The sequence below is a fragment of the Cyprinus carpio genome, unplaced genomic scaffold (assembly GCF_018340385.1).
Source record: "Cyprinus carpio isolate SPL01 unplaced genomic scaffold, ASM1834038v1 S000006739, whole genome shotgun sequence".
NCBI classification, from domain to species: Eukaryota; Metazoa; Chordata; class Actinopteri; order Cypriniformes; family Cyprinidae; genus Cyprinus; species Cyprinus carpio.
In genome coordinates this window covers 758833-779820 of record NW_024879338.1, presented here as the reverse complement: position 1 = coordinate 779820, position 20988 = coordinate 758833, and the positions used below count along the sequence as shown (strand labels likewise).

At 39.5% G+C, this 20988-nt stretch overlaps 1 protein-coding gene across 1 annotated transcript; it reads right to left on the bottom strand.

Annotated features, from left to right (window-relative positions):
* Nucleotides 1–17760: 17760 nt before the first annotated feature.
* On the bottom strand, nt 17761–20694 carry LOC109057250 (extracellular calcium-sensing receptor-like). Its single transcript, XM_042755653.1, is given in 7 exon segments — nt 17761–17822; nt 17825–18301; nt 18440–18563; nt 18754–18978; nt 19052–19840; nt 20077–20402; nt 20604–20694. Coding segments are annotated over 7 exon segments (2094 nt in total).
* Nucleotides 20695–20988: the final 294 nt, after the last annotated feature.

The window sequence follows — 20988 nt, the reverse complement described above, 5'->3', positions numbered from 1 at the left end:
TGTCTATATTCATGAACAGAGAATAGCCTATCACAGTAAAGTTTTGTCTAGTCATTCTAACTCATATTACTTTTATATTGCATTGCTGTCTATGTTATAGAACATTTTAAAAAAAAAGCATAAAAAAAAAACTCCTGGTATTGTGAAACATTAAGATCAGCGGTTCTCAATTCTGCACATTTTGTACGTTTTTCTTATCGCTTCAGGCATTTGTTCTATTCGAACGTAAGTGCCCTGTGAAGTGGACATCACATGATATTCCGCCATGATTCCAGTTCGAAGCGAACGTATATGTTCCATTCAAAGTTCATTCAAGTGTGGGAGATGTGAATTTAAATTGTATTTATTTACAGAGGTATATGATGTCACACTTGTCCTGAAACTGATTGCCTACTCTCGCCACATGAGGCCGGGCATTGTCGTGCACCAGGAGGTACAAGGACCCAATGCACCAGCGTAGGGTCTGACAACGGGTCCAAGGATTCCATTCCGATACCAAATGGCAGTAAGTGTGCCATTGTCTAGCCTGTAAAGGTCACTGTGTTCCTCCATGGATATGCCTTCCCAGACCATCACTGACCCACCACCAAACCGGTCATGCTGAACAATGTTACAGGCAGCATAATATTCTCCACCACTTTTCCAGACCCTTTTACATCTGTCACACATGCTCAGGGTGAACCTGCTCTTATCTGTGAAAAGCACAGAGCACCAGAGGCGGATCTGCCAATTCTGGTGTTCAATGGCAAGTGCCAGGCAGTGAGCACCGAGCCCACTAGAGGACGTCAGGCCCTCAGGCCACCCTCATGAAGTCTGTTTCTGATTATTTTCTCACAGGCATTCACACCAGTGGCCTGCTGGAGGTTATTTTACAGGTGTCTGGCAGTGTTATTTTTTTTGGTTCTTGCGATGATAGTAGTGTTTAGAGGTCCTGCTGATGGGTTAAGGACCTTCTACTGCCCTGTCCAGCTCTCTTAGAGTAACTGCCTGTCTCCTGGAATCTCCTACATGCTCTTGAGACTGTGCTGGGAGACACAGCAAACCTTCTGGCAATGGCACATATTGATGCGCCATCCTGGAGGAGTTGGACTGCCTGTGCAAACTTTGTAGGGTCCAGGTATCGCCTCATGCTACCAGTAGTGACACTGACCCTAGCCAAATGCAAAACTAGTGAAAATCAATCAGAAAAGATGAGTAGGGAAAAAAATTTCATTGGCCTCCACCTGTAAAACTATTCCTGTTTTGGGGGTTTTCTAATGGTTGCCCATCTAGTGCACCTGTTGTTAATTTTATTAACACCAAAGCAGCTGAAATGAATTAACAACCCCCTCTGCTACTTAACTGACCAGATCAATATCCCAGAAGTTTAATTTACTTGATGCTATACTCTGATTAAAAAGTGTTCCTTTAATTTTTTGAGCAGTGTAGTTTGGAAAAAGCCTTACTAGTAAAATGTGTACAAGTTATGTGAAAACAGTAAATAATAATAATAATAAAGGCTTACTCATCTCAACTCATCTCATCTTACTCATTACTCATCTCTGCTGGATCAAGCGCTTCATTCTTTTTTCTGAGGTAATCCGAAGCTTATTCCTCTCAGCTGTCTTCTTGGGGTGTATTATGTCTTATTCCTCTCAGCACGAAGCGAACAGTAAAATTAAAAAAAAACCTTGAAAACAGTCTTGCTGCTTTGTTTGCTGTCATGTGGGTGTTTACACTCTGGTTCTTCACGTGGATGATTGTAAAATCAATAGCGCACTCACCGCGTGGGCGTGGTCGCATTAGATATAATGAAGGGAGACGTGAAAGACGGGACATCGCGTTGATTTCATACAGATTACTTTATTACAGAATATTTGTTTTCGATAAGAATTGCTTGGTTAAAAAGTAGACATGTAAAGCTTTCTATGTGTCTTTGTTGAGTATCTGCTGAGTTACAGTTCATTTAAATGACGCGTTTCTAAATGAAGATCACCGCAGACCAAGGCGACATACAGTGCACCCTGTTTGTTTTCTTTATTTTGTAAATGCACAAAGTTTTGTTGTTATTATGTGTGTATACAAATAAAAGAAGACCCTTTACAAATTCCATTGATGTATTGCTCTTATCTGTACGATCAAAACTGAAAGTGTAATTTAAGTTTTTTTGGGGGTTATCAAGAGCAGATGCCACAAAACGCGTGTCCGCGTTAGTCGACCCTAGAGGGTTAAAATAGTTGGCCCACACTTGCAGAGGGGACGTGTGGGTAGAGTGGAACAAATGCATGCAAATGCAGATATTAATCAAGTTTATGAAAGTGTGTGTGCACAAAGCTCCAGCTGAAGTTAAAGTGATCGCACAGAATATGCAAACTCTTTAAGTGTTTGATGAGTTGTTCTATGCACCTGTATATGTGAATGACAGATTCCAGATGATGGAAATATTGGACTCAGGATCTATGGCATGTACTTTCAGTGAAACAGTAGAGAGTAGAATGCTCAGTCAAAATGTGCTGCCAAAGCCCACGCTGTTCACACAGGAAATAATAGGATGTGGAGGCAAAACAACCAGGCCAAAATGCATGTATGAAGTTGAGCTGAAAGTATATAGTGAGAGATGTTTGGTGCCTGTTCTAGTCGTACCAGGACAAAGGGATGATTTAATCAATGTTACCAATGTGATTAAGTTCCTCATGCACCGAATGAAGATCAGTGATGATTACTGGAGGATTCTGTCTAACAGTGTTTCAGAGCCACCTTCATCATGTGAAAAATTCTTGGATGTCATGGCAAATACTTGCCACTGGAGGAGTGAAGATCCACCAGACAAGGTTGGGACTGTTAAGCTTCAGCTGTCAGTTACCCTAATGGCCAAGCAAGAACACCTTCTCTGGGGAAGGCTGCTGAGTAATTCTGCCATGTCACCAGGGAGCATTGTAATCGTGGAAGCCACTTCTTCCAGAACCATGCCACAGGACATAATTGTAGGCCATATTGTTACTCCTCTGTGGGGAAATTGTTGGGTTCCTTTAAAAGTTACCAACATTTCAGAAAAGCCGGTCAGCCTTAAAAGGAATCGTAAGTTCCTGTGCCTTGCTGTGGAAGATTTTGAGCTGTTGCAGGGTTTCAGTCATGCCCAGGTGCCTACATCTGAGAAAATTTCCCGACCTGGTGTCACAGGTGATCTTAAACAAAGACTTAGGGCCGTAAACCTCAGTGACATTGACATCGACTCATGTTCTGCCAGTGATACAGCAAAGGAAAGGCTCATCCAGTTGCTTGAGAGCTACACTGATGTATTCTCCAAACATGGATTCTGGATTGTGGGGGGGTAAGAGGTTTTGTTCACCACATCCGCTTAACTGACAAGTGTCCTTTCCGAAGTTCTTTCAGAAATGGAAGAGCAAGGAGTAATCCGTAAATCAGTGAGCAAGTATGCTTCACCTATGGTTTTAGTATGGAAGAAAGACGGCAGCTTAAGGATCTGTACGGACTTCAGATGGCTGAACGCCAGGACCATTAAGAATGCGCACCCACTCCCACACCAATTGGACTGTCTCGTTGCCTTGGGTGGAAATACTCTCTTCAGTACTATGGATTTAACATGTAATAGCCCAGCATCTTTTATGCGTATGATGTTAAGTAATTTTGGGGACCTGAATTTTAGCAGTCTGCTGTGTCACTAAGATGACCTACTGGTGTTTGTACCTGACGAGACTGCAGCTCTGGATTGGTTGGAGATAGTGTTCCAGCAATTGAGGAGCCACAATCTGAAATTAAGTCCAAAAAAGTGCCATCTGATTCAAGCATCCGTTAAGTTTTTAGGCCACATTATTGATGGGAATGGTGTTTCCATTGATCCTTCAAGGTTAAGTTTTTAGGTTGTGTTTTAGGTGGGAATGTTGTTTAAGTTGATGCTTAATGGGTTGGGGCCATAGTGTATGTTTCAATTTCTAAACTGAAAGAGAGCCTGCTGCAGAGCGTGGTCCTGGCACATCCTGATTTTTCTTTTCCATTAATTTTGTCAACTGATGCTTCTCTGGAAGGACTTGGTGCTGTGCTATCACAGATACCAGCAGGCGAGGAAAAAGTGTGCCCTGTTGCATTCGCAAGCAAGTCCTTAAGTAACTCTCAGAAGAAATATCCAACACACAAGCTCAAGTTTTTAGCCTTAACCTGTAACCCGCACCTGGACGTCAGCGTACTGAACGTTCTTTGTTTGCATGTGTCAATGTTTACAAATACATTAAAGTGGAGTGTGTGTGTGGAATTCAGTCATTGGCTAAAGGGCCACACGTTCACTGTATGGAGAGACAATAACCCATTCACATATATACCAACAAATGCTTGAATGATTGATTGTGATTGTGGATGGTTGTGTGTGTTTTATGTTTGTGATTGTTCTTTTGATTTTTGGAGTATTTAAGAACACTGTAGCTGACGCTTTGAGCCGTGATCCTTTTGCAAAAACAGTCAGTCGCTTGCTCATCACAGGGCAATACGGCAGTCAACTCTCTGAGGCTGAAAGTGCTGATAAAGATTGACATTTTCCATTTACAAGTGAACAGACTTCATGTATTGTCTCAGTCAAGCTCAGTGCCCTGTGATCACACAACAGTCAGAACTCTTTTGAGCCTCCACAATCAGTGGGAGACTGTGACCGAGTTGAGGTACATGCAGGCAATCCAGTCCATTCAGAATGCAGCAATGCCTGGACATGACACAATTTCAGCAATCCCTCTCAAGGAGATCTGTCAGGGCCAAGAATCGGATCTGGCAATCTTGAAAATTATACCCTTTCTGAGTAAAGATAAATGACCAAGGCAAATGGTGGCTGGAATAGATACCAGGGTTCTAGATCTTTTTAAGCAATGGGATCGCCTAAAGGTTCAAGATGGAGTAGTCTATCGTGTCTCCAAAGATCCTTTAAGCAATCACAAGAGGTTCCAACTTGTACTTTCTTCTAGTCTCAGGGCTAAAGCCTTAAGTGGTGTGCACGATCGCCAGGGACAGGCAAGAACTCTCCAGCTAACTTGACAATGCTTTTTCTTGCCTAGAATGGAGCATGACATAAGGGAGTATGTCAAGTGTTGTCAGAGATGTATATTGGTCAAAAAACCAGAGCCACCTGCTCGAGCCCCACTTGAGATCATCAGGACTTCAGCCCCTATGGAGTTAGTGTGTTTGGATTTTTGGAGTGCTGAGGACAGCAAGCATTGTTCTGTAGATGTATTAGTTGTGACGGATCACTTTACCAAGTTGGCACATGGTTTCTTGTGTGTAAACCAGAAAGCAAAACAAATTGCAAAGCAGCTGTGGGATCATGTCTTCTGCATCTATGGTTTCCCAAAATGCATTCATACGGATCAAGGGACCGACTTTGAAGGTACCCTCATCACAGAACTGCTCAAGCTGGCAGGTACTGAGAGGTCGCACACTACAGTCGTGGCCAAAAATATTGGCAGTGTCACAAATTTTGTTAAGTTGTTGTGGTGTTCATTCACATTGTTTCTAGATTATGTCACTGCCAGTACTTGAAGAAACAATGTTAATGAACACCACAACAGCTTAAGCAGCAAATTTAGCAAAACACAAAATTGATGTCACTGCCAGTACTTTCGGCCACAACTGTACAGCGTACCACCCGATGGTGAATGGTGGAACAGAGTGGTTCAATTGGACCCTGATCAGTATGCTTCGTTCTCTGCCCCTCAATGAGAAACACAAGTGACCCGAACAGATACAGACTTTGACATTTGCATATAAGGCTACAGTACGCGAGACAAAGGGTTACGCCCCATTCCTACGGTGGCCGAGAGAGCTCAATGCGCTGCAACTTCAGAAAACACATTAAAATAGAAAAAGGTATGGTAATTGATAAATTTATAATGAATTAATATATAAATTAATAATGCATGAAATTTAGGAAAAATTTTCATAAGGTGACATAATGTGAGTTGCAAATACACAAACAAATAAAGAAACACACTGCAAATGCCCATAACATAACCAAATAAAGAATTTTATTTGCAGTGTGTTTCTTTATTTGGTTGTGTTGTGAGCATTTGCAGCGTGTGTGTTGTCAAATTGATGAAGTTGTTTTCTTAATTTGCAGATGCATTTTTATATTTGCTGTGCATTTTTTTTTTTTTTTTTTTTTGGTTGTATTATGAGCATTTGCAGCACGCGTGGTGTCAAATTGATGAAGTTGTTTTATTAATTTGCAGATGCATTTTTATATTTGCAGTGCATTTTTTTTTTTTTTTTATCGTGAGCATTTGCAGCACGCTTGTTGTCAAATTGAAGTTGTTTAATTAATTTGCAGGTGCTTTTTTTCTATTTGCAGTGTGTTTCTTTATTTGGTTGTGTTGTGAGCATTTGCAGCACGTGTGTTGTCAAATTGATGAAGTTGTTTTCTTAATTTGCAGGTGTTGTTTTTTCTATTTGCAGCACATTTGAGCTCTCTTAGCCACTGTACATTCCAGTTAATGTTCAGTTGCATTCCAAAGTTTTTGGCCAGGTGTTGCATGACCCTGTGATTGTTGACCATGGCAGTTATGCGAAAACACTTATGTCTTACCTCCATGAAGCAGCACACATTGCTGGGAAGGTATTTAATAAAGAAGAGAAGAAGAAGGATGATGGTTGTTATAATAAGGTAGTGGGGGGATGTTTTATGGTTGTTGGAGGAGTAGTACTTGATGAAAAGAATGATGGAGAAAAGACAAAGCTTGCCAATAAGTGGGATCCAACTGTCTATATTGTAAAGGATCGAAACCTTCAAACAAACATATACAAACTGATTGATGAGGACAGAAAACCAAAGGTAGTGCATTGACATTTGATTCTGGACATCAGGGCCTGTATTCTTAAAGATTCTAAGAATCCTCTCAGAGAGCTCCTAATTTAGCTTATTTTTATTTTTTATTTTTTTATGTAGGAGTCTTATTTTTATTTATTTTTTTTATGTAGGAGTCTTAGCTTAAGAGCAATTCAGGACCAATCTAAGAGCAACTCTGTGTGAGGAAAAGGCAAAAACCTTTATCTTTGGTGAGGAGGCAGGGCTGACCCTGTTGCTAGGTATGACACAGTCTTTGGAAGACTGTGATTGGCTGGTTATTTTTCCTGTTTTATCCTACTCACTCTTACACACAAATTCATTTTTCAAGGTCATTTTAATTTTTTTAACAAAAAAATATTACTTTTCTGAACACCCCACAGCATTAATAACATATTTACCTTTCTGAAAAAAATATTTTCCCACCTCAGGCATCAAATCCCTATTATTATGGGTCATTATTTTAAGATATGGGCACTATTAATCTTCAACCCCGTTATGGACACTATGGGAGCTCTCTGAATATGATGGTAATTTTTTTTTGTAATGAAATCAATATTTTCCTGTTAATCAGATCTCCCTCACACTAATTCAGTATTTGCAAATATAAAAGTTACATAAAATCTCACACTTTTGCTATACTAAAGCCTGAAATTGATTTTTTTTTTGTGACAGCAACCCCATCATTTTTGATCAAAATGATAAATGGTTAATTTCAGAATTTGAACTAAAATCAGTATTCTTATGATGGCTCTGAACATTTCAGATCAGTTCAACAAACATTAAATTAATTTTTCAAAAACGTAAAAAAAAAAATAATTAATAAAAATGTAGGTGTGACAGTGTTGAGACTAGGGTAATGGGGTTGAAGATGGTAATGGGAATGGGAGAAACCATCCAAAAATAGATGTGCCAAGCTTGTAGCATCATACTCAAAAAGACGTGAGGCTGTAATTGCTGCCAGAGGTACTTCAACAAAGTATTGAGCAAAGGCTGTGAATACTTTTGTACATGCAATTTATGTTATTATTTAAATATATAAGTAAATAAATATATATATATATATATATATATATATATATATATATATATATATATATATATATATATATATATATATATATATATATATATAAACTTGCAAAGATTTCAAAAACTTTGTTCAAGTTGTCATTATGGGGTATTGTTTGTAGAATTTACTGAACACTGAGATGGGGTTGAAGAGACAAATACAGCTTAACATATAAATATATGTTTTTTACTCAAATTCACTGTAAGATTTTCTATAAACACTGTATTTCATTATGTGACCAAGAAAGACAAAAGATATAAATTGAAATTGAACTGTGTTTTATTAACCCGACTGCAGGAAAAAAAAAAAAAAAACAATAACATAGTATACATTAGAAGATTATAAACTGACTGAATAGTTCATCAAATTAAAACATTTACAACCTTGTTCCAAAATGGATTAAATTATTTCCAACAAAATTCTAAAAACTATACCCCTTAATGACAATGTGAAATAAGTTTGTTTGAAATCTTTGCTAATTTATTCAAAAAAAAAAAAAAAAAAAAAAAAAATCACATGCACCTAAGTATTCACAGCCTTTGCCATGTCACTCAAAATTGATCTCAGGTGCATCTTGTTTCCACTGATCATCCTTGAGATGTTTCTACAACTTGATTGGAGTCCACCTGTGGTAAACTGAGTTGATTGGACATGATTTAGAAAGGCAAACACCTGTCTATATAAGGTCCCACAGGTAACAATGCATGTCAGAGCACAAACCAAGCCAAGCCATGACATCCAAGGAATTGACGGAGACAGTATTGTATTGAGGCACAGATCTGGGAAAGGGTACATAAAAATTTCTGCAGCATTGAAGGTTCACAGAAGCATGTAGTCTTTGTTACCCTTAATGGAAGAAGTTCAAAACAACCAGGACTTTAAATAGAGCTGGCCAAACTGAGCAGCTGATGGAGAAGGGCCTTGGTTAAACTGGTGACCAAGAACCTAATCATCCTCTACCTCCATGATCATACGTGGAGATAGGAGAAACCTACAGAAGGACAATCATCACTGCAACACTCCACCGATCTGGGCTTTATGACAATGTGGCAAGACTCAATCCTCTCCTCAGTGAAGACACATGAAAACACTTGGCATTTGCAAAAAACAACTAAAGAACCCTCAGACTACCTCAGGTAAGATTTTCTGGTCTGATAAACCTCAATTTCAAGCATCATGTTTGAAGGAAACCAGATCTGCTCATCACCTGCAAAGTACCATCCCAAAAGTAAAGTGTGCTGGAAACCGCCTCGTGCTGTGGGGCTGTTTTTCAGCGACAGGGACTATGGGACTCGTCAGAGTAGAAAAAAAGCTTAGTGCACCAAAATATTGAGATAACATTAATGATTCAGGATCTCTGACTGGGCAGAAGGTTCACCTTCCAACAGGACAACAACCCTAAGCAAACAGCCAAGATAACAAAGGAGTGGCTAAAGGACAACTCTGTGAATGTCCTAGAGTGGCCCAGACTTGAACCCGACTGAACAACTCTGGAGAGATCTGAAAACCACTGCACCGACACTCCCCATCCAGCCTGATGGAGCTTGAGAAATCTTGCAAAGGTGAATGGGAGAAACCATCCAAAAATAGATGTGCCAAGCTTGTAGCATCATACTCAAAAAGACGTGAGGCTGTAATTGCTGCCAGAGGTATTTCAACAAAGTATTGAGCAAAGGCTGTGAATACTTTTGTACATGCAATTTATGTTATTATTTATATATATAAGTAAATAAATAAATTAATAAAAAAAAAAAAAAAAAAAAAAAATATATATATATATAACTTGCAAAGATTTCAAAAACTTTGTTCAAGTTGTCATTATGGGGTATTGTTTGTAGAATTTACTGAACACTGAGATGTGAAAATCTAGGCAGAACACATGCACACACATACACACATAGCTTTGACATTGACATTACTACATATGCATGTGGTATAAGATTCTTGATCAAATATAATAATTCATTTAAATTACTGGATAACGTCTGAACAAAAGTGTTAAAACACAACCAATCTCACAACCCCATTATGATCAAATAAGTAATGGGGTTAAGTGTGACGGGGTTATGATTTTTTTTTTTTTGCTTAAAACGGGCCCCTGCCCTAAATGTAGTGAATGACAGGATAGCACTTGATATGCATGATATTAAGAAATCATGTATATTGTTAAACTAACAAAGATCATTTTCACAAGAAAACTTCGTTTGACGTAATGGGGTTGAGTCATTAAGCTTGACTATCACAAAAGAAGGTGGTCATTTGCCTTTGTCTGCTCACAGTGTTGTTCAGAAGAGTTATATGGTGTCACTTCCTATTAATGATGTCACATAAGAATCAGTTCATTATTTTTATTATTGGTTTGTAGCCTCCGTTTCCTGTTCTTAGCTGACAGGAGCAGCACCGGTGTGGTCTTCTGGTGCTGTAGTCCATCTGCTTCAGGGTTGAAAATGGTATTCTGCATACCTTGGTTGTAACGAGTGGTTATTTGAGTTACTGTTGCCTTTCTATCATCTTTAACCAGTTTGCCTGTTCTCCTCTGACCTCTGACATCTACAAGGCATTTTCATTCAAACAACTGCAGCTCACTGGATATTTTCTCTTTTTCGGACCATTCTCTGTAAACCCTAGAGATGGTTGTGCAAGCCTACTCAGTTTTTGAAATACTCAGACCATGTATATGTATATATATGTATATATATGTATATATATATATATATATATATATATATATATATATATATATATATATATATATATATATACACAGGTGCATCTAAAAAAACTTAGAATCAACAATCAACTGGTTTTAGCTGGTTATAGCTGGATAATTAGGCTAGAAATATTGCTTTTAACATGGTTTTAAAATGTGGTTTTGGCCACTGTCACGCTGGTCTAGGTGGTTTTAGCTGTTTTTTTACTGAATCAACTGGTTTTAGCTGGATTAGCATATAAACATGTTAACAACATGTTAGTAACTTGCTAAGCAGGCTAGAAAAATGCTTTTAACATGGTTTAAAAATTTGGTTTTGGCCACTGTCACGCTGGTCTTAGCTGGTTTTTAGCTTTTTTTTTTTGTTTTTTTTTTCTGAATCAACTGGTTTAGCTGGATTAGCATAGAAACATCCTAACAACCTGCTAGTAATTTGCTAATCTGGCTAGAAGCATGCTAGCGACATGCTAGTAAGTTGTTAATCATGCTAGCAACATGCTAGCAACTTGCTAATCATGCTAGCAACATGCTAGTCACTTGTTAATCATGCTAAAAGCATGCAAGTAACTTGCTAATCATGCTAATAACATGCTAGGAAACTTCACACTGGCCTTCAAGCAACTTGATTCTGTGCCTCTCCAGTCTTTCTCCATACTCCAGACCTTGATTAACCAAATTAAATGCAAAATTGAATTTTATCTGTAAAGATGTCTTTGGACCACTGAGCAACAGTCCAGTTATTTTTCTCCTTAGCCCAGGTAAGATGCTTCTGACATTGTTTCTGTTTCAGGAGTGGCTTGGTAGCTCTTTTCCTAAAGACGTCTAAGTGCGGTGACTCTTGATCACTGACTCCAGCTTCAGTCCACTCCTTGTGAAGCTCTCCCAAGTGTTTGAACCGGCTTTGTTTGACAGTATTCTCAAGCTTCCAGTCATCCCTGTTGCTTGTGCACCTTTTCCTACCCTATTTCTTCCTTCCAGTCAACTTTGCATTAATATGCTTAGATACAGCACTCTGTGAACAGCCAGTCCTTTCAGTAATGACCCTCTGTGACTTACCCTCTTTGTGGAGGGTGTCAATGATTGTATTCTGGACCATTGCCAAGTCAGCAGCCTTCCACATTATTGTTGTTTCAAAGAACAAGTGATACCTGGAATTTCTACTGTAGGGATGGTCATTTATTGCATCTCAAATGTAAATATTCTAATAGTTTGAGACTGGATTTTTGACTTTCATGAGCTTTCAAGGTCTAATAATCAAAATTAAAAGAAAAAAAAACTTTTGCTCAACTTATCTTTCTCCAAGGAGGTTGATGTGGAGATTGTCAAGGATTCGGCCCCTCGGTCACCCTAGTAAGAGGAGTTGTTGGAGGTGGTTACTCGTTTGGTCGCTAAATCAGCAGTGATTGGCCCACCGAGAAACTGCTGAACTGCAAAGGAGTAAATTAGATGAGTGGTTTCTACAAACTAAATTGCCACCTTCACGCTGGGGCCTGCCTTTTTTCCCCGACCTTACAGGTGTCGAGGTCATGGGCGAAACCATTCTCGGCCCGCTTATTCATCCCCGCCTCTGATTATTATGGCAGTGTGGCGGGGTTAGATACCAACAGACTCATAAAACAGGCGGTAGTTTTCCAGCAGTTTCTCCCACGCCGTTATCTAGCTCTGGGGATGCTGGGTGGGAGCAGCCAGTGTACCAGCTCCTCATACAGGGAAGTTCAAAAGTTGAGCGTCGCCTCTCGCACTACCCGTCAACAAGACCGAGGTCGGCGGCGCTCTAAGCCAGGGCCTTCCAAGGCAAGGCTCAATCTGAGGCACTGCATTACATGGTGTCCGTCTCTCCTCAGAGCCCTCAGGAGATCAGTCTACTAACCTGGCAAAGTTCCAGGGCGCAGCAGTCTCCAGCGAGCACACATCTCAGTTTCTTCCACTTGGAAATGTAGCGGAACTAAGATGCTCGCCACTCCTTTGGGGGCCTCTAGAGTGGTTAGTTTGGTCATCTCCTGCCGTTCCTTCCCTTCAGGTCACCGAGCTACCAGCTCCAAGTACACCAGAGACCAGTCTTGAGAGACTGGCTCCCTTAGCAGACTATTTATCAGCATGGGAACTACTTCCAAATGTGTCTCGTTGGGTCCTGCAGACTGTAGAAAAGGCTATCGCATTCAGTTCGGTGCTCCACTGCTCCCATTCAACAGGGTTTTTCCCACATTGGTGGATCCCGAGCAGGCTCTGATATTAGAACAGGTAGTAAACACCCTCTTAAGGAAGGAGGTCATTGAGGTGGTCACGAGATTCTGGTCTGGAATTTCCGGGTTCCACAGTACTTCATTTTTCCAGAAGTAGGATGGAGGGTTGCGTCCTATTTTAGATCTGTGTCAGTTAAACCGCTCAGTCATGCGACTGAAGTTCAAGATGCTCACTATCAAGCAGGTTGTATCTCAGATCAGGTCCGAGGACTGGTTTGTCATGATAGATCTAGAAGATGCTTATTTCCATGTCTCCATCTTTCCCACTCACAGGAAGTTCCTAAGGTTTAAGGTTACCAATATAGAGTTCTTCATTTCGGCCTAGCACTCTCACCCCACACTTTCACAAAGTGTGTGGATGCTGCTCTAGGTCAACTGCGACTCCAGGGCATCTGCATACTAAATTATATCGATTGGTTGATTTTGGCTAAATCAGAGCAGACGGTGGTTTGACATCGAGATGTCATTCTCGCCCACATAAAAAAGTTGGGGTTGAGACTAAACGCCAAGGAAAGTGTGCTTTCTACATTACAGAGGACAACTTATCTGGACGTGGTGTGGGATATGACCACGATGCAGGCACGATTGTCTCCTGCTTGGATCGAGTCGATCCTCACTCCGGTCATGAGGGTCAGATGCGTCCAACATTATACCCTTTGGCCTGCTGCACATGAGACCCCTACAGTGGTGGCTCAAGACCAAGGGGAAACCAGCTTCACATGATCAAGGTCATGCACCGACAACACAGAGGTGGTCTCTTATATCAACCACCAGGGAGGTCTACGTTCGCACCCCTTGTACAAGCTGGCACACCAGATCCTTGTGTGGTCCCAAGGCAAAAAATCCTTTCATTGAGAGCAGTACATATTCCTGGGTAACTGAATATGGGAGCAGACATCCTGTCAAGGCAGGGGCCGAGGCCCAGGAAATGGGGCTTCACCCCAAGGTGGTGAAGCAGATATGGAGAATTTTTGGGCAGACTCAGGTGGACTTGTTTGCAACTCAAATGGCATTGCACTGTCCCCTCTGGTTCTCTCTGACTCATCTGGCTTCAATGGGGCTGGATGCTATGGTACAGATTTGGCCTAGGATTTGTCTGTAAGCTTTTCCCCTGATCACTCTGCTTCTGGGAGTTCTGCCACTATTAGCACCATTCTGGCCGGGCCGAGTATGGTTCTTGGACATGATTTACCTTCTTGACGGCTCTCCATGGGAGATTCCCATCAGGAGGGATCTCCTCTCACAGGCTGAGGGTACAATTCTCCACCCACGAAACTCATAGCTTCCGGTCTTTCAACTGAGGTTGTTGAGACCATCCTCCAATCCAGAGCTCCCTTCATGAGAAAACTGTACACCTTGAAGTGGAAATTTATCACTTCTTGGTACGGAGATCACCAGCTTGACCCAGTTGACTGCTGGGTTTGTACAGTGGTAGAGTTCCTGCAGGTCCGTCTCTCTGCAGGGTTGAACCACTCCACCCTGAAAGGCTACGTGGCAGCCATTGTGGCCTACCACGCCCCTCTCGGTGGTCAGTCAGTGGACAGACACCCCCTAGTTACACGTTTCCTCTACGTTGCGCTGAGGCCCCAGTACGATCTCATGTCCCCACGTGGGACCTGGCTGTGCTGCTAGAAGCTCTTTGTAAGTCTCCATTCGAGCCTATTGAAGAAATTTCCGATCGCTATCTGACATTTAAGACTGCTCTTCTTCTGGCTATTACTTCTCTAAAAAGAGTTGGGGATCTTCAGGCCTTCTCAGTGGGCCCTTTTTACCTAGACTTTGCACCAGACATGGCCAAAGTGTTTCTCTACCCTTGAGCGGGGAATGTCCCTAAGGTTCCCTCTGTTACACCACAGCCTATTGTGCTATAGGCCTTTTGTCCTCTTCCCTTCAGGGAGCCAGCCCAGAAGCTTAATTGCATGTGTCCAGTGCGAGCACTGTGGGGGTCAAGGCTCACTCGACCTGGGGTATGGCAGCCTCCAAGGCCTTCCTAGCAGGTGTGTCTATGCAGGACATCTGCAATGCAGCAGTATGGGCCACGCCCCTCACATTCGTTTGATTCTATAGCCTAGATATGCGAGCCACTCCTGGCTCTTCTGTTCTCTCATCTTAGCTCTGCTTTTCAACACTAGACAGGGATTTGCAAGTCTAGCGGCATGGGCATTCTCGTTCCCATATTGTTTCGACGCAGCTCGAGTTCCAAAAGGGGAACGTCTCCAGGTTATGTATGTAACCATGGTTCCTCGAAGGGAAGGAGACACTGCATCTCGGCCATACTTCCGGCATCCCTGTGAGTGTTTGCTTCATTTCTAGAAGCTGATGCCGGTTCCGCCTCACATGCTTTTATAGATTCCTGGTCGCTACATCACCCACCTATGATGTGATGATTTAGTTTTGTACTTTATTTGTGTCATTTTTGGGGAAAGAGTTTTATATAAATTTACATTGAGCATGCTGAGGAGAGATAAGCAGTTAGCTGTGATCCTTCAATATAAGGTTGTAAAAGTTACCAGAAGTTTTATTAAGTACCTAATATGCAAAAATATTATTGTTAAGAGTGTTATAAATGTTCTGAAAAGTGATATATATACTGTAATGGCCAGCCTGCAGTCCAGATGTTTCACCCATAGAAAACATTTGGCGCATCATAAAGAGGAAGATGCGACAAAGAAGACCTAAGACAGTTGAGCAACTAGAAGCCTCTATTACACAAGAATGGGACAACATTCCTATTCCTAAACTTGAGCAACTTGTCTCCTTAGTCCCCAGATGTTTGCAGACTGTTATAAAAAGAAGAGGGGATGCCACACAGTGGTAAACATTGCCTTGTCCCAACTTTTTTGAGATGTGTTGATGCCATGAAATTTAAAATCAACTTATTTTTCCCTTAAAATTATAAATTTTTTCAGTTTAAACATTTGATATGTCATCTATGTTGTATTCTGAATAAAATATTGAAATTTGAAACTTCCATCATTGCATTCTGTTTTTATTCACAACTTGTACAGTGTCCCAACTTTTTTTGGAATCAGGTTTGTATATATGTATATGTATGTATGTATGTATGTATGTATACACGCACGCACGCACGCATGCACACTGCCATTCAAAAGTCTGGAATCAGTACTTTTTTATGTTATTTTTAAAGACGTTTCTTTCATTATTTGATCAAAAATACAGAAAAAATAATTCATTTTGTGAAATTGTATTGCAATTTAAAATAACAGCTTTATATTTTAATATACATTAAAATATTATTTATTCCTGTGAAACAAAGCTGAATTTTCAGCATTATTATTCCAGTCTTCCTTCAGAATTTAATCTAATATGCTGATTTGTAATCAGTGTTAGAAACATTTTTTTCTGCTTCATATTGTTTAGAATCTATGATACTTTTTTCAGGATTCATTGATATATAAAAAGTTAAAAGGAACAGTGTTTATTCAAAATATAAATTGTTGTGTTACAATACACACTACTATTCAAAAGTTTGTTTGTTTCTTCTTCTTCTTTTTAAAAGAATTATACTTCTATCCAAGAAAGATGTGTTAAATGGATAAAAAGTGATAAAGACATATATTGTAAGAAAAAAATACTATTTTGCATAAATGCTATTCTTTTCATCATTTTACTCATCAAATAATCAAAAAAGAAATATCACAGGTTCCAAAAAAAAAATAAAATTAAGCAGCACAACAGTTTCAACACTTTATAAATCAGCATATTAGAATGATTTCTGAAGGATCATGTGACACTGAAGACTAGAGTAATGATGCTGAAAATTCAGTGCTGTGTCACATAAATAAATTACATTTTAAACTATATTAAAATATGAAACCAATATTTAATATTTCACAGTATTACTGAGTTTTGGTATTACTTGTATTTTTGATCAAATAAATACAGCCTTGATGAGCATAAGAGACTCCAGTAAAAATCATTAAACATCTAATTGTTTTTGAATAGTAAAAAAAGAGTATAAAAAGCTATATTAATGAAGCACTTGACGCATGCACACACACACATACACAAATCAGAGCAGAGAAACTTGTTGTCTATTGCCCGCTGCCCCGCAACTTTTATTAATAAAATATTATACTGGATCGCTCTTTTTTTATTATATTTTTTTTTTTTTACTGTCTATGGTATCGCTACATTATATTTCCTAATCAAAAAGGGTTGGTTAAATTAATTTTTTTATTAACTAAATTAACTGATTGCTTCATTTTTGTAGGAAGAGATACACAGATGCAGATAATTCACAAACACAACTTTCATCTCTCTCTCTCTCTCACTCAACATTTCCATATTTCTAACGTAAAAAAAAAACAGTTGCAACTTCCATATCTTGCCTCGATGTCGTTTCAACGTTAAACTGATGCTTCGCGCTGGAAATCGCGCTCTGCTTCTGTAAATGGTAAAACCCGCCTAATTTGGTTTGACAAATAGAAGGCTTTTAGATATTATATTTAGTTTTCCTCAAGGTCACTTCTCAGAACTTTTTTTTTTCTTTTTTTTTCCTCTGCTGCATGAGTATTACTAAGCTTAAAGAGCTGTAGATTACTATTTCCTCATCATTTGTTTCTTTGTGTTTTTTTCTGGTTTTAACAAAATGATGTAACATTTTGGAGCAAATATGCAAAATAGTAAACCAAAACTTGATGCTAATATAGCAAATATCTGCACAGCTACAGTAAATTTTCCAGGAGAACTGACATAAGCTGGGATAAATGTGAGCCAGACAGCACAGAATATGAGCATACTGAATGTGATGAACTTGGCTTCATTGAAGTTATCAGGGAGCTTCCGAGCAAGAAAAGCTAAAACAAAACACATGATTGATAGCAGGCCAGTATAACCCAGAACAGCCCAAAAACCAAGAGCTGAACCTAAGTTACATTCAAGGATGATCTTTTCTCTATAATAGCTCAAATTCATATATGGAAAAGGTGGGGATATTGTTAACCAAAGCACACAGATAATAACCTGTATTAACGTTAAGGAAACAACACTGAGTCTTTGTTGTGCAGGCCCAAACCATTTCATGACATTACTTCCTGGAAGTGTAGCTTTGAAGGCCATTAGCACAACTATTGTTTTCCCGAGAACACAGGAGATACAGAGGACAAATGTGATCCCAAACGTTGTGTGACGCAACATACAGGACCACTCAGTGGGCCGGCCAATGAAAGTAAGTGAACAGAGAAAACACAACGTGAGTGAGAAGAGCAACAGGAAGCTCAGCTCTGAGTTGTTGGCCTTTACAATAGATGTTTCTTTATGAAGATAAAACAGAAAATATACCATTGCTGTTAATAAAACTCCAATGAATGAGAAAATACAGAACACCACCCCCATGATTTCTGTATAGGACAGGAATTCAACCACTTTTAAGACACATCTGTCTTTACTTTCATTCGACCAGTACTCCAAATCACAAGGAAAGCAGTCACTAGAATCTGTGAAGAAATTATTCCAATATATAAAAAGAAACATTAGTGAATGTAAGGTGCATTGTAAATTCACTTGACAAAGAGGACAGTATTACACAGCTTTAACATAATTTCATGAGAGTTATCCCGCATGTCCTATTTTACCTGTGCCATTACTGATTTCTCCTTCTGCACATGGAATACAGTCATAACAGCAGACAGGTCGTCCTTTTTGCACAGCCTTCCTAGTACCGGGGAGGCAGGTCTCACTGCACACGGACACAGGCAACTATATGAAAAGAAGTTGACACATGAAACCTCACAATGATGATGGTTTGAACTGGTAAAATAACATTTCTTAATAACAACTTTTATCACTCCTTTTACATATATTCAACTGACTGTTCTTCAGTCACTGTGCATTGCATGATTCAAACAGTTATCTGATATTAATAATTAATGATATAATATTAATTTACCTGTCCACTTTTCTCTGCCCATAGTATGTGTTCCTGATTGACTTGAAGATGTTCTGAAGGAATTGAGCTGTCATAGAGGCCCACATGCTCAAACCGCAGACTTCCATCCTCAGCAGGCTGCCAGTTAACAAGGTCATATCGTGCTACTGGATCACCACTTTCATCAAAAAAAATGTCTTCACCTGTTTTAACAGTGAATCTCACATCCCTCATATACTTCAACACCTAAGAAGAAACATCAGGAACATTATTCCTATATTAAGTAGTTTCAGTATAAAACTATGTGCTCCTCATTTACCATTTGTGGTATAGGCCATCCTATTTTGCTGCTGTTGGTGAAGGACCTGAAGTCTTTTAATACGTTATGTAGTGTATATGCAACGGCATACACTGCAGTGTAAACCTTATTTACTATTCGTAGCTCTGTTATATCAGTATATTCATTTTGCAGCTCTTCAAGTCTCTCTGAACCAGTACAGCCATCACTGCCAATGTTCCTGAACGAGCATTGAAAAACTGTTTCCCAAAATTCTTTTAAAAGTTCATTTTTTGGTTCTTGATAAGGGTGCACATTCACTAGGAACTCTCGCAGGCCCATAATTTTGGCATTTGCTATAGCAAAACCCACAGATCCAGAAAGAAAACTGTATTCCTTTGTTTCTGCAAGAGTTCGAGAAGTGATCCAGGATTCACTGCCAACCCACTGTATGCCTGTGATGTTGTGTTGCAAAATAACTTTCAGGAGGGGTAGAAAATCTCCTAATGCAATAAAAGCAAGCACCACCTTGGCGGTGCCCTTTTTGATCACCCCCAGTGTCTTTAGAAATTGTTCTTTTGGATCATTGTTTAATATGGCCTCTGAGTATTCAATACAAACACCTACTTCTTTTGCAGCCTCCTCAAAGGCTGCAATTCCATTATTACCATAGTCATTGCGACTCCTGACTGTCCCAACCCAGGTCCAGCCAAAGTGCTTGACAAGCTGAGCCAGAGCTCTGCTTTGGTAATAATCACTGGATATTGTTCTGAAAAAGGATGGATACCTTTTTCTGTCACTCAGGCATGCACATGTGGCAAAATGACTGATCTGCAATATGAAGAAGCAGTGTATAATGTGTTAACCACATAGTTCATCAAAAATACTTTTCAGTTCTTATAACACTAAGTATGCTAATCTACACAGTTCAATACATTGCTTACTATATTTACAACATTTTCTTTCAATTTTCAACATTTGATCTGAAGCATATATTTTTTGTATAAATTCCAAACGTTCATCATACTCTGATTACACTAACCAGTGGCAGTTAAGTAAGTTCTTACAACAGGTAAGCTGAATGGACCAACTACAGATGCCAAGCCAATGGTGGATGAGGATGCTGAATCTCCAACAATGGCATGCACAGCTGGTGGTCTAAGGCAGGATGTATCACTCAAAGTGTCTTCATAACCGTTCATCAAAGCCATGCCTGAGATGATTGTTTGAGTGAAAGAGCGACATGAGTCATATATCTTATAGCCCAAAGAAATACCAGGCAACAACTGTGTGTTGTTATTAATCTCCTCAATGGCAAAAATCAGAGTCTGAGCAAATTTAAACTCACGCAAGTTTAAGCTGTGGTGAATAAAAGCATCAACTGTATTATATTCTGCAAAGAATCATCAGAGAATTATATTTAACAACTTTTTTGTTGTTTTTCATCAGTATCCTCATACAGACCTGGCGCATGTTGTTGGATCTGGTTTGGAATTATAATTATGCATTTTTAGTAGAGCATTTCTGTGGATTGAGAAAATCGCCCCAATGTTGATGTCTCTTTCTGCTGAAAGTGAAGGGAAGTTAGGCTGACCAAGTAGACTGCAGACTTGTGCTGAAGCTGGCACTAAGATGCCATGTACAATGAGCAGCAGAACCTGCACTGACACAGTCCTCTTTACCATGCCAGTATGTATGTGGGACAAGATCCTCTGAGACAAAACAGTGCTACCTTTTATTATGCCTGCCTTTTGTCATATCTCCAAATGTCCTCTGGGGCATATAAAATCCATGACTCTATTTTGATCTTTGCCCTCATGTTTTATTATGGAAGAAGATATATTTAGTGGTCTAAGGATGAAGGTGCTCGAACTTTATTGTTTTTGTATTGGTTTTCTCCATCTTTTTTTATTTTATTTTATGTTATTTTTTATTTTATTTATTTTTTACACTACAGTGTCTGGGGAAGAGAAAATGTA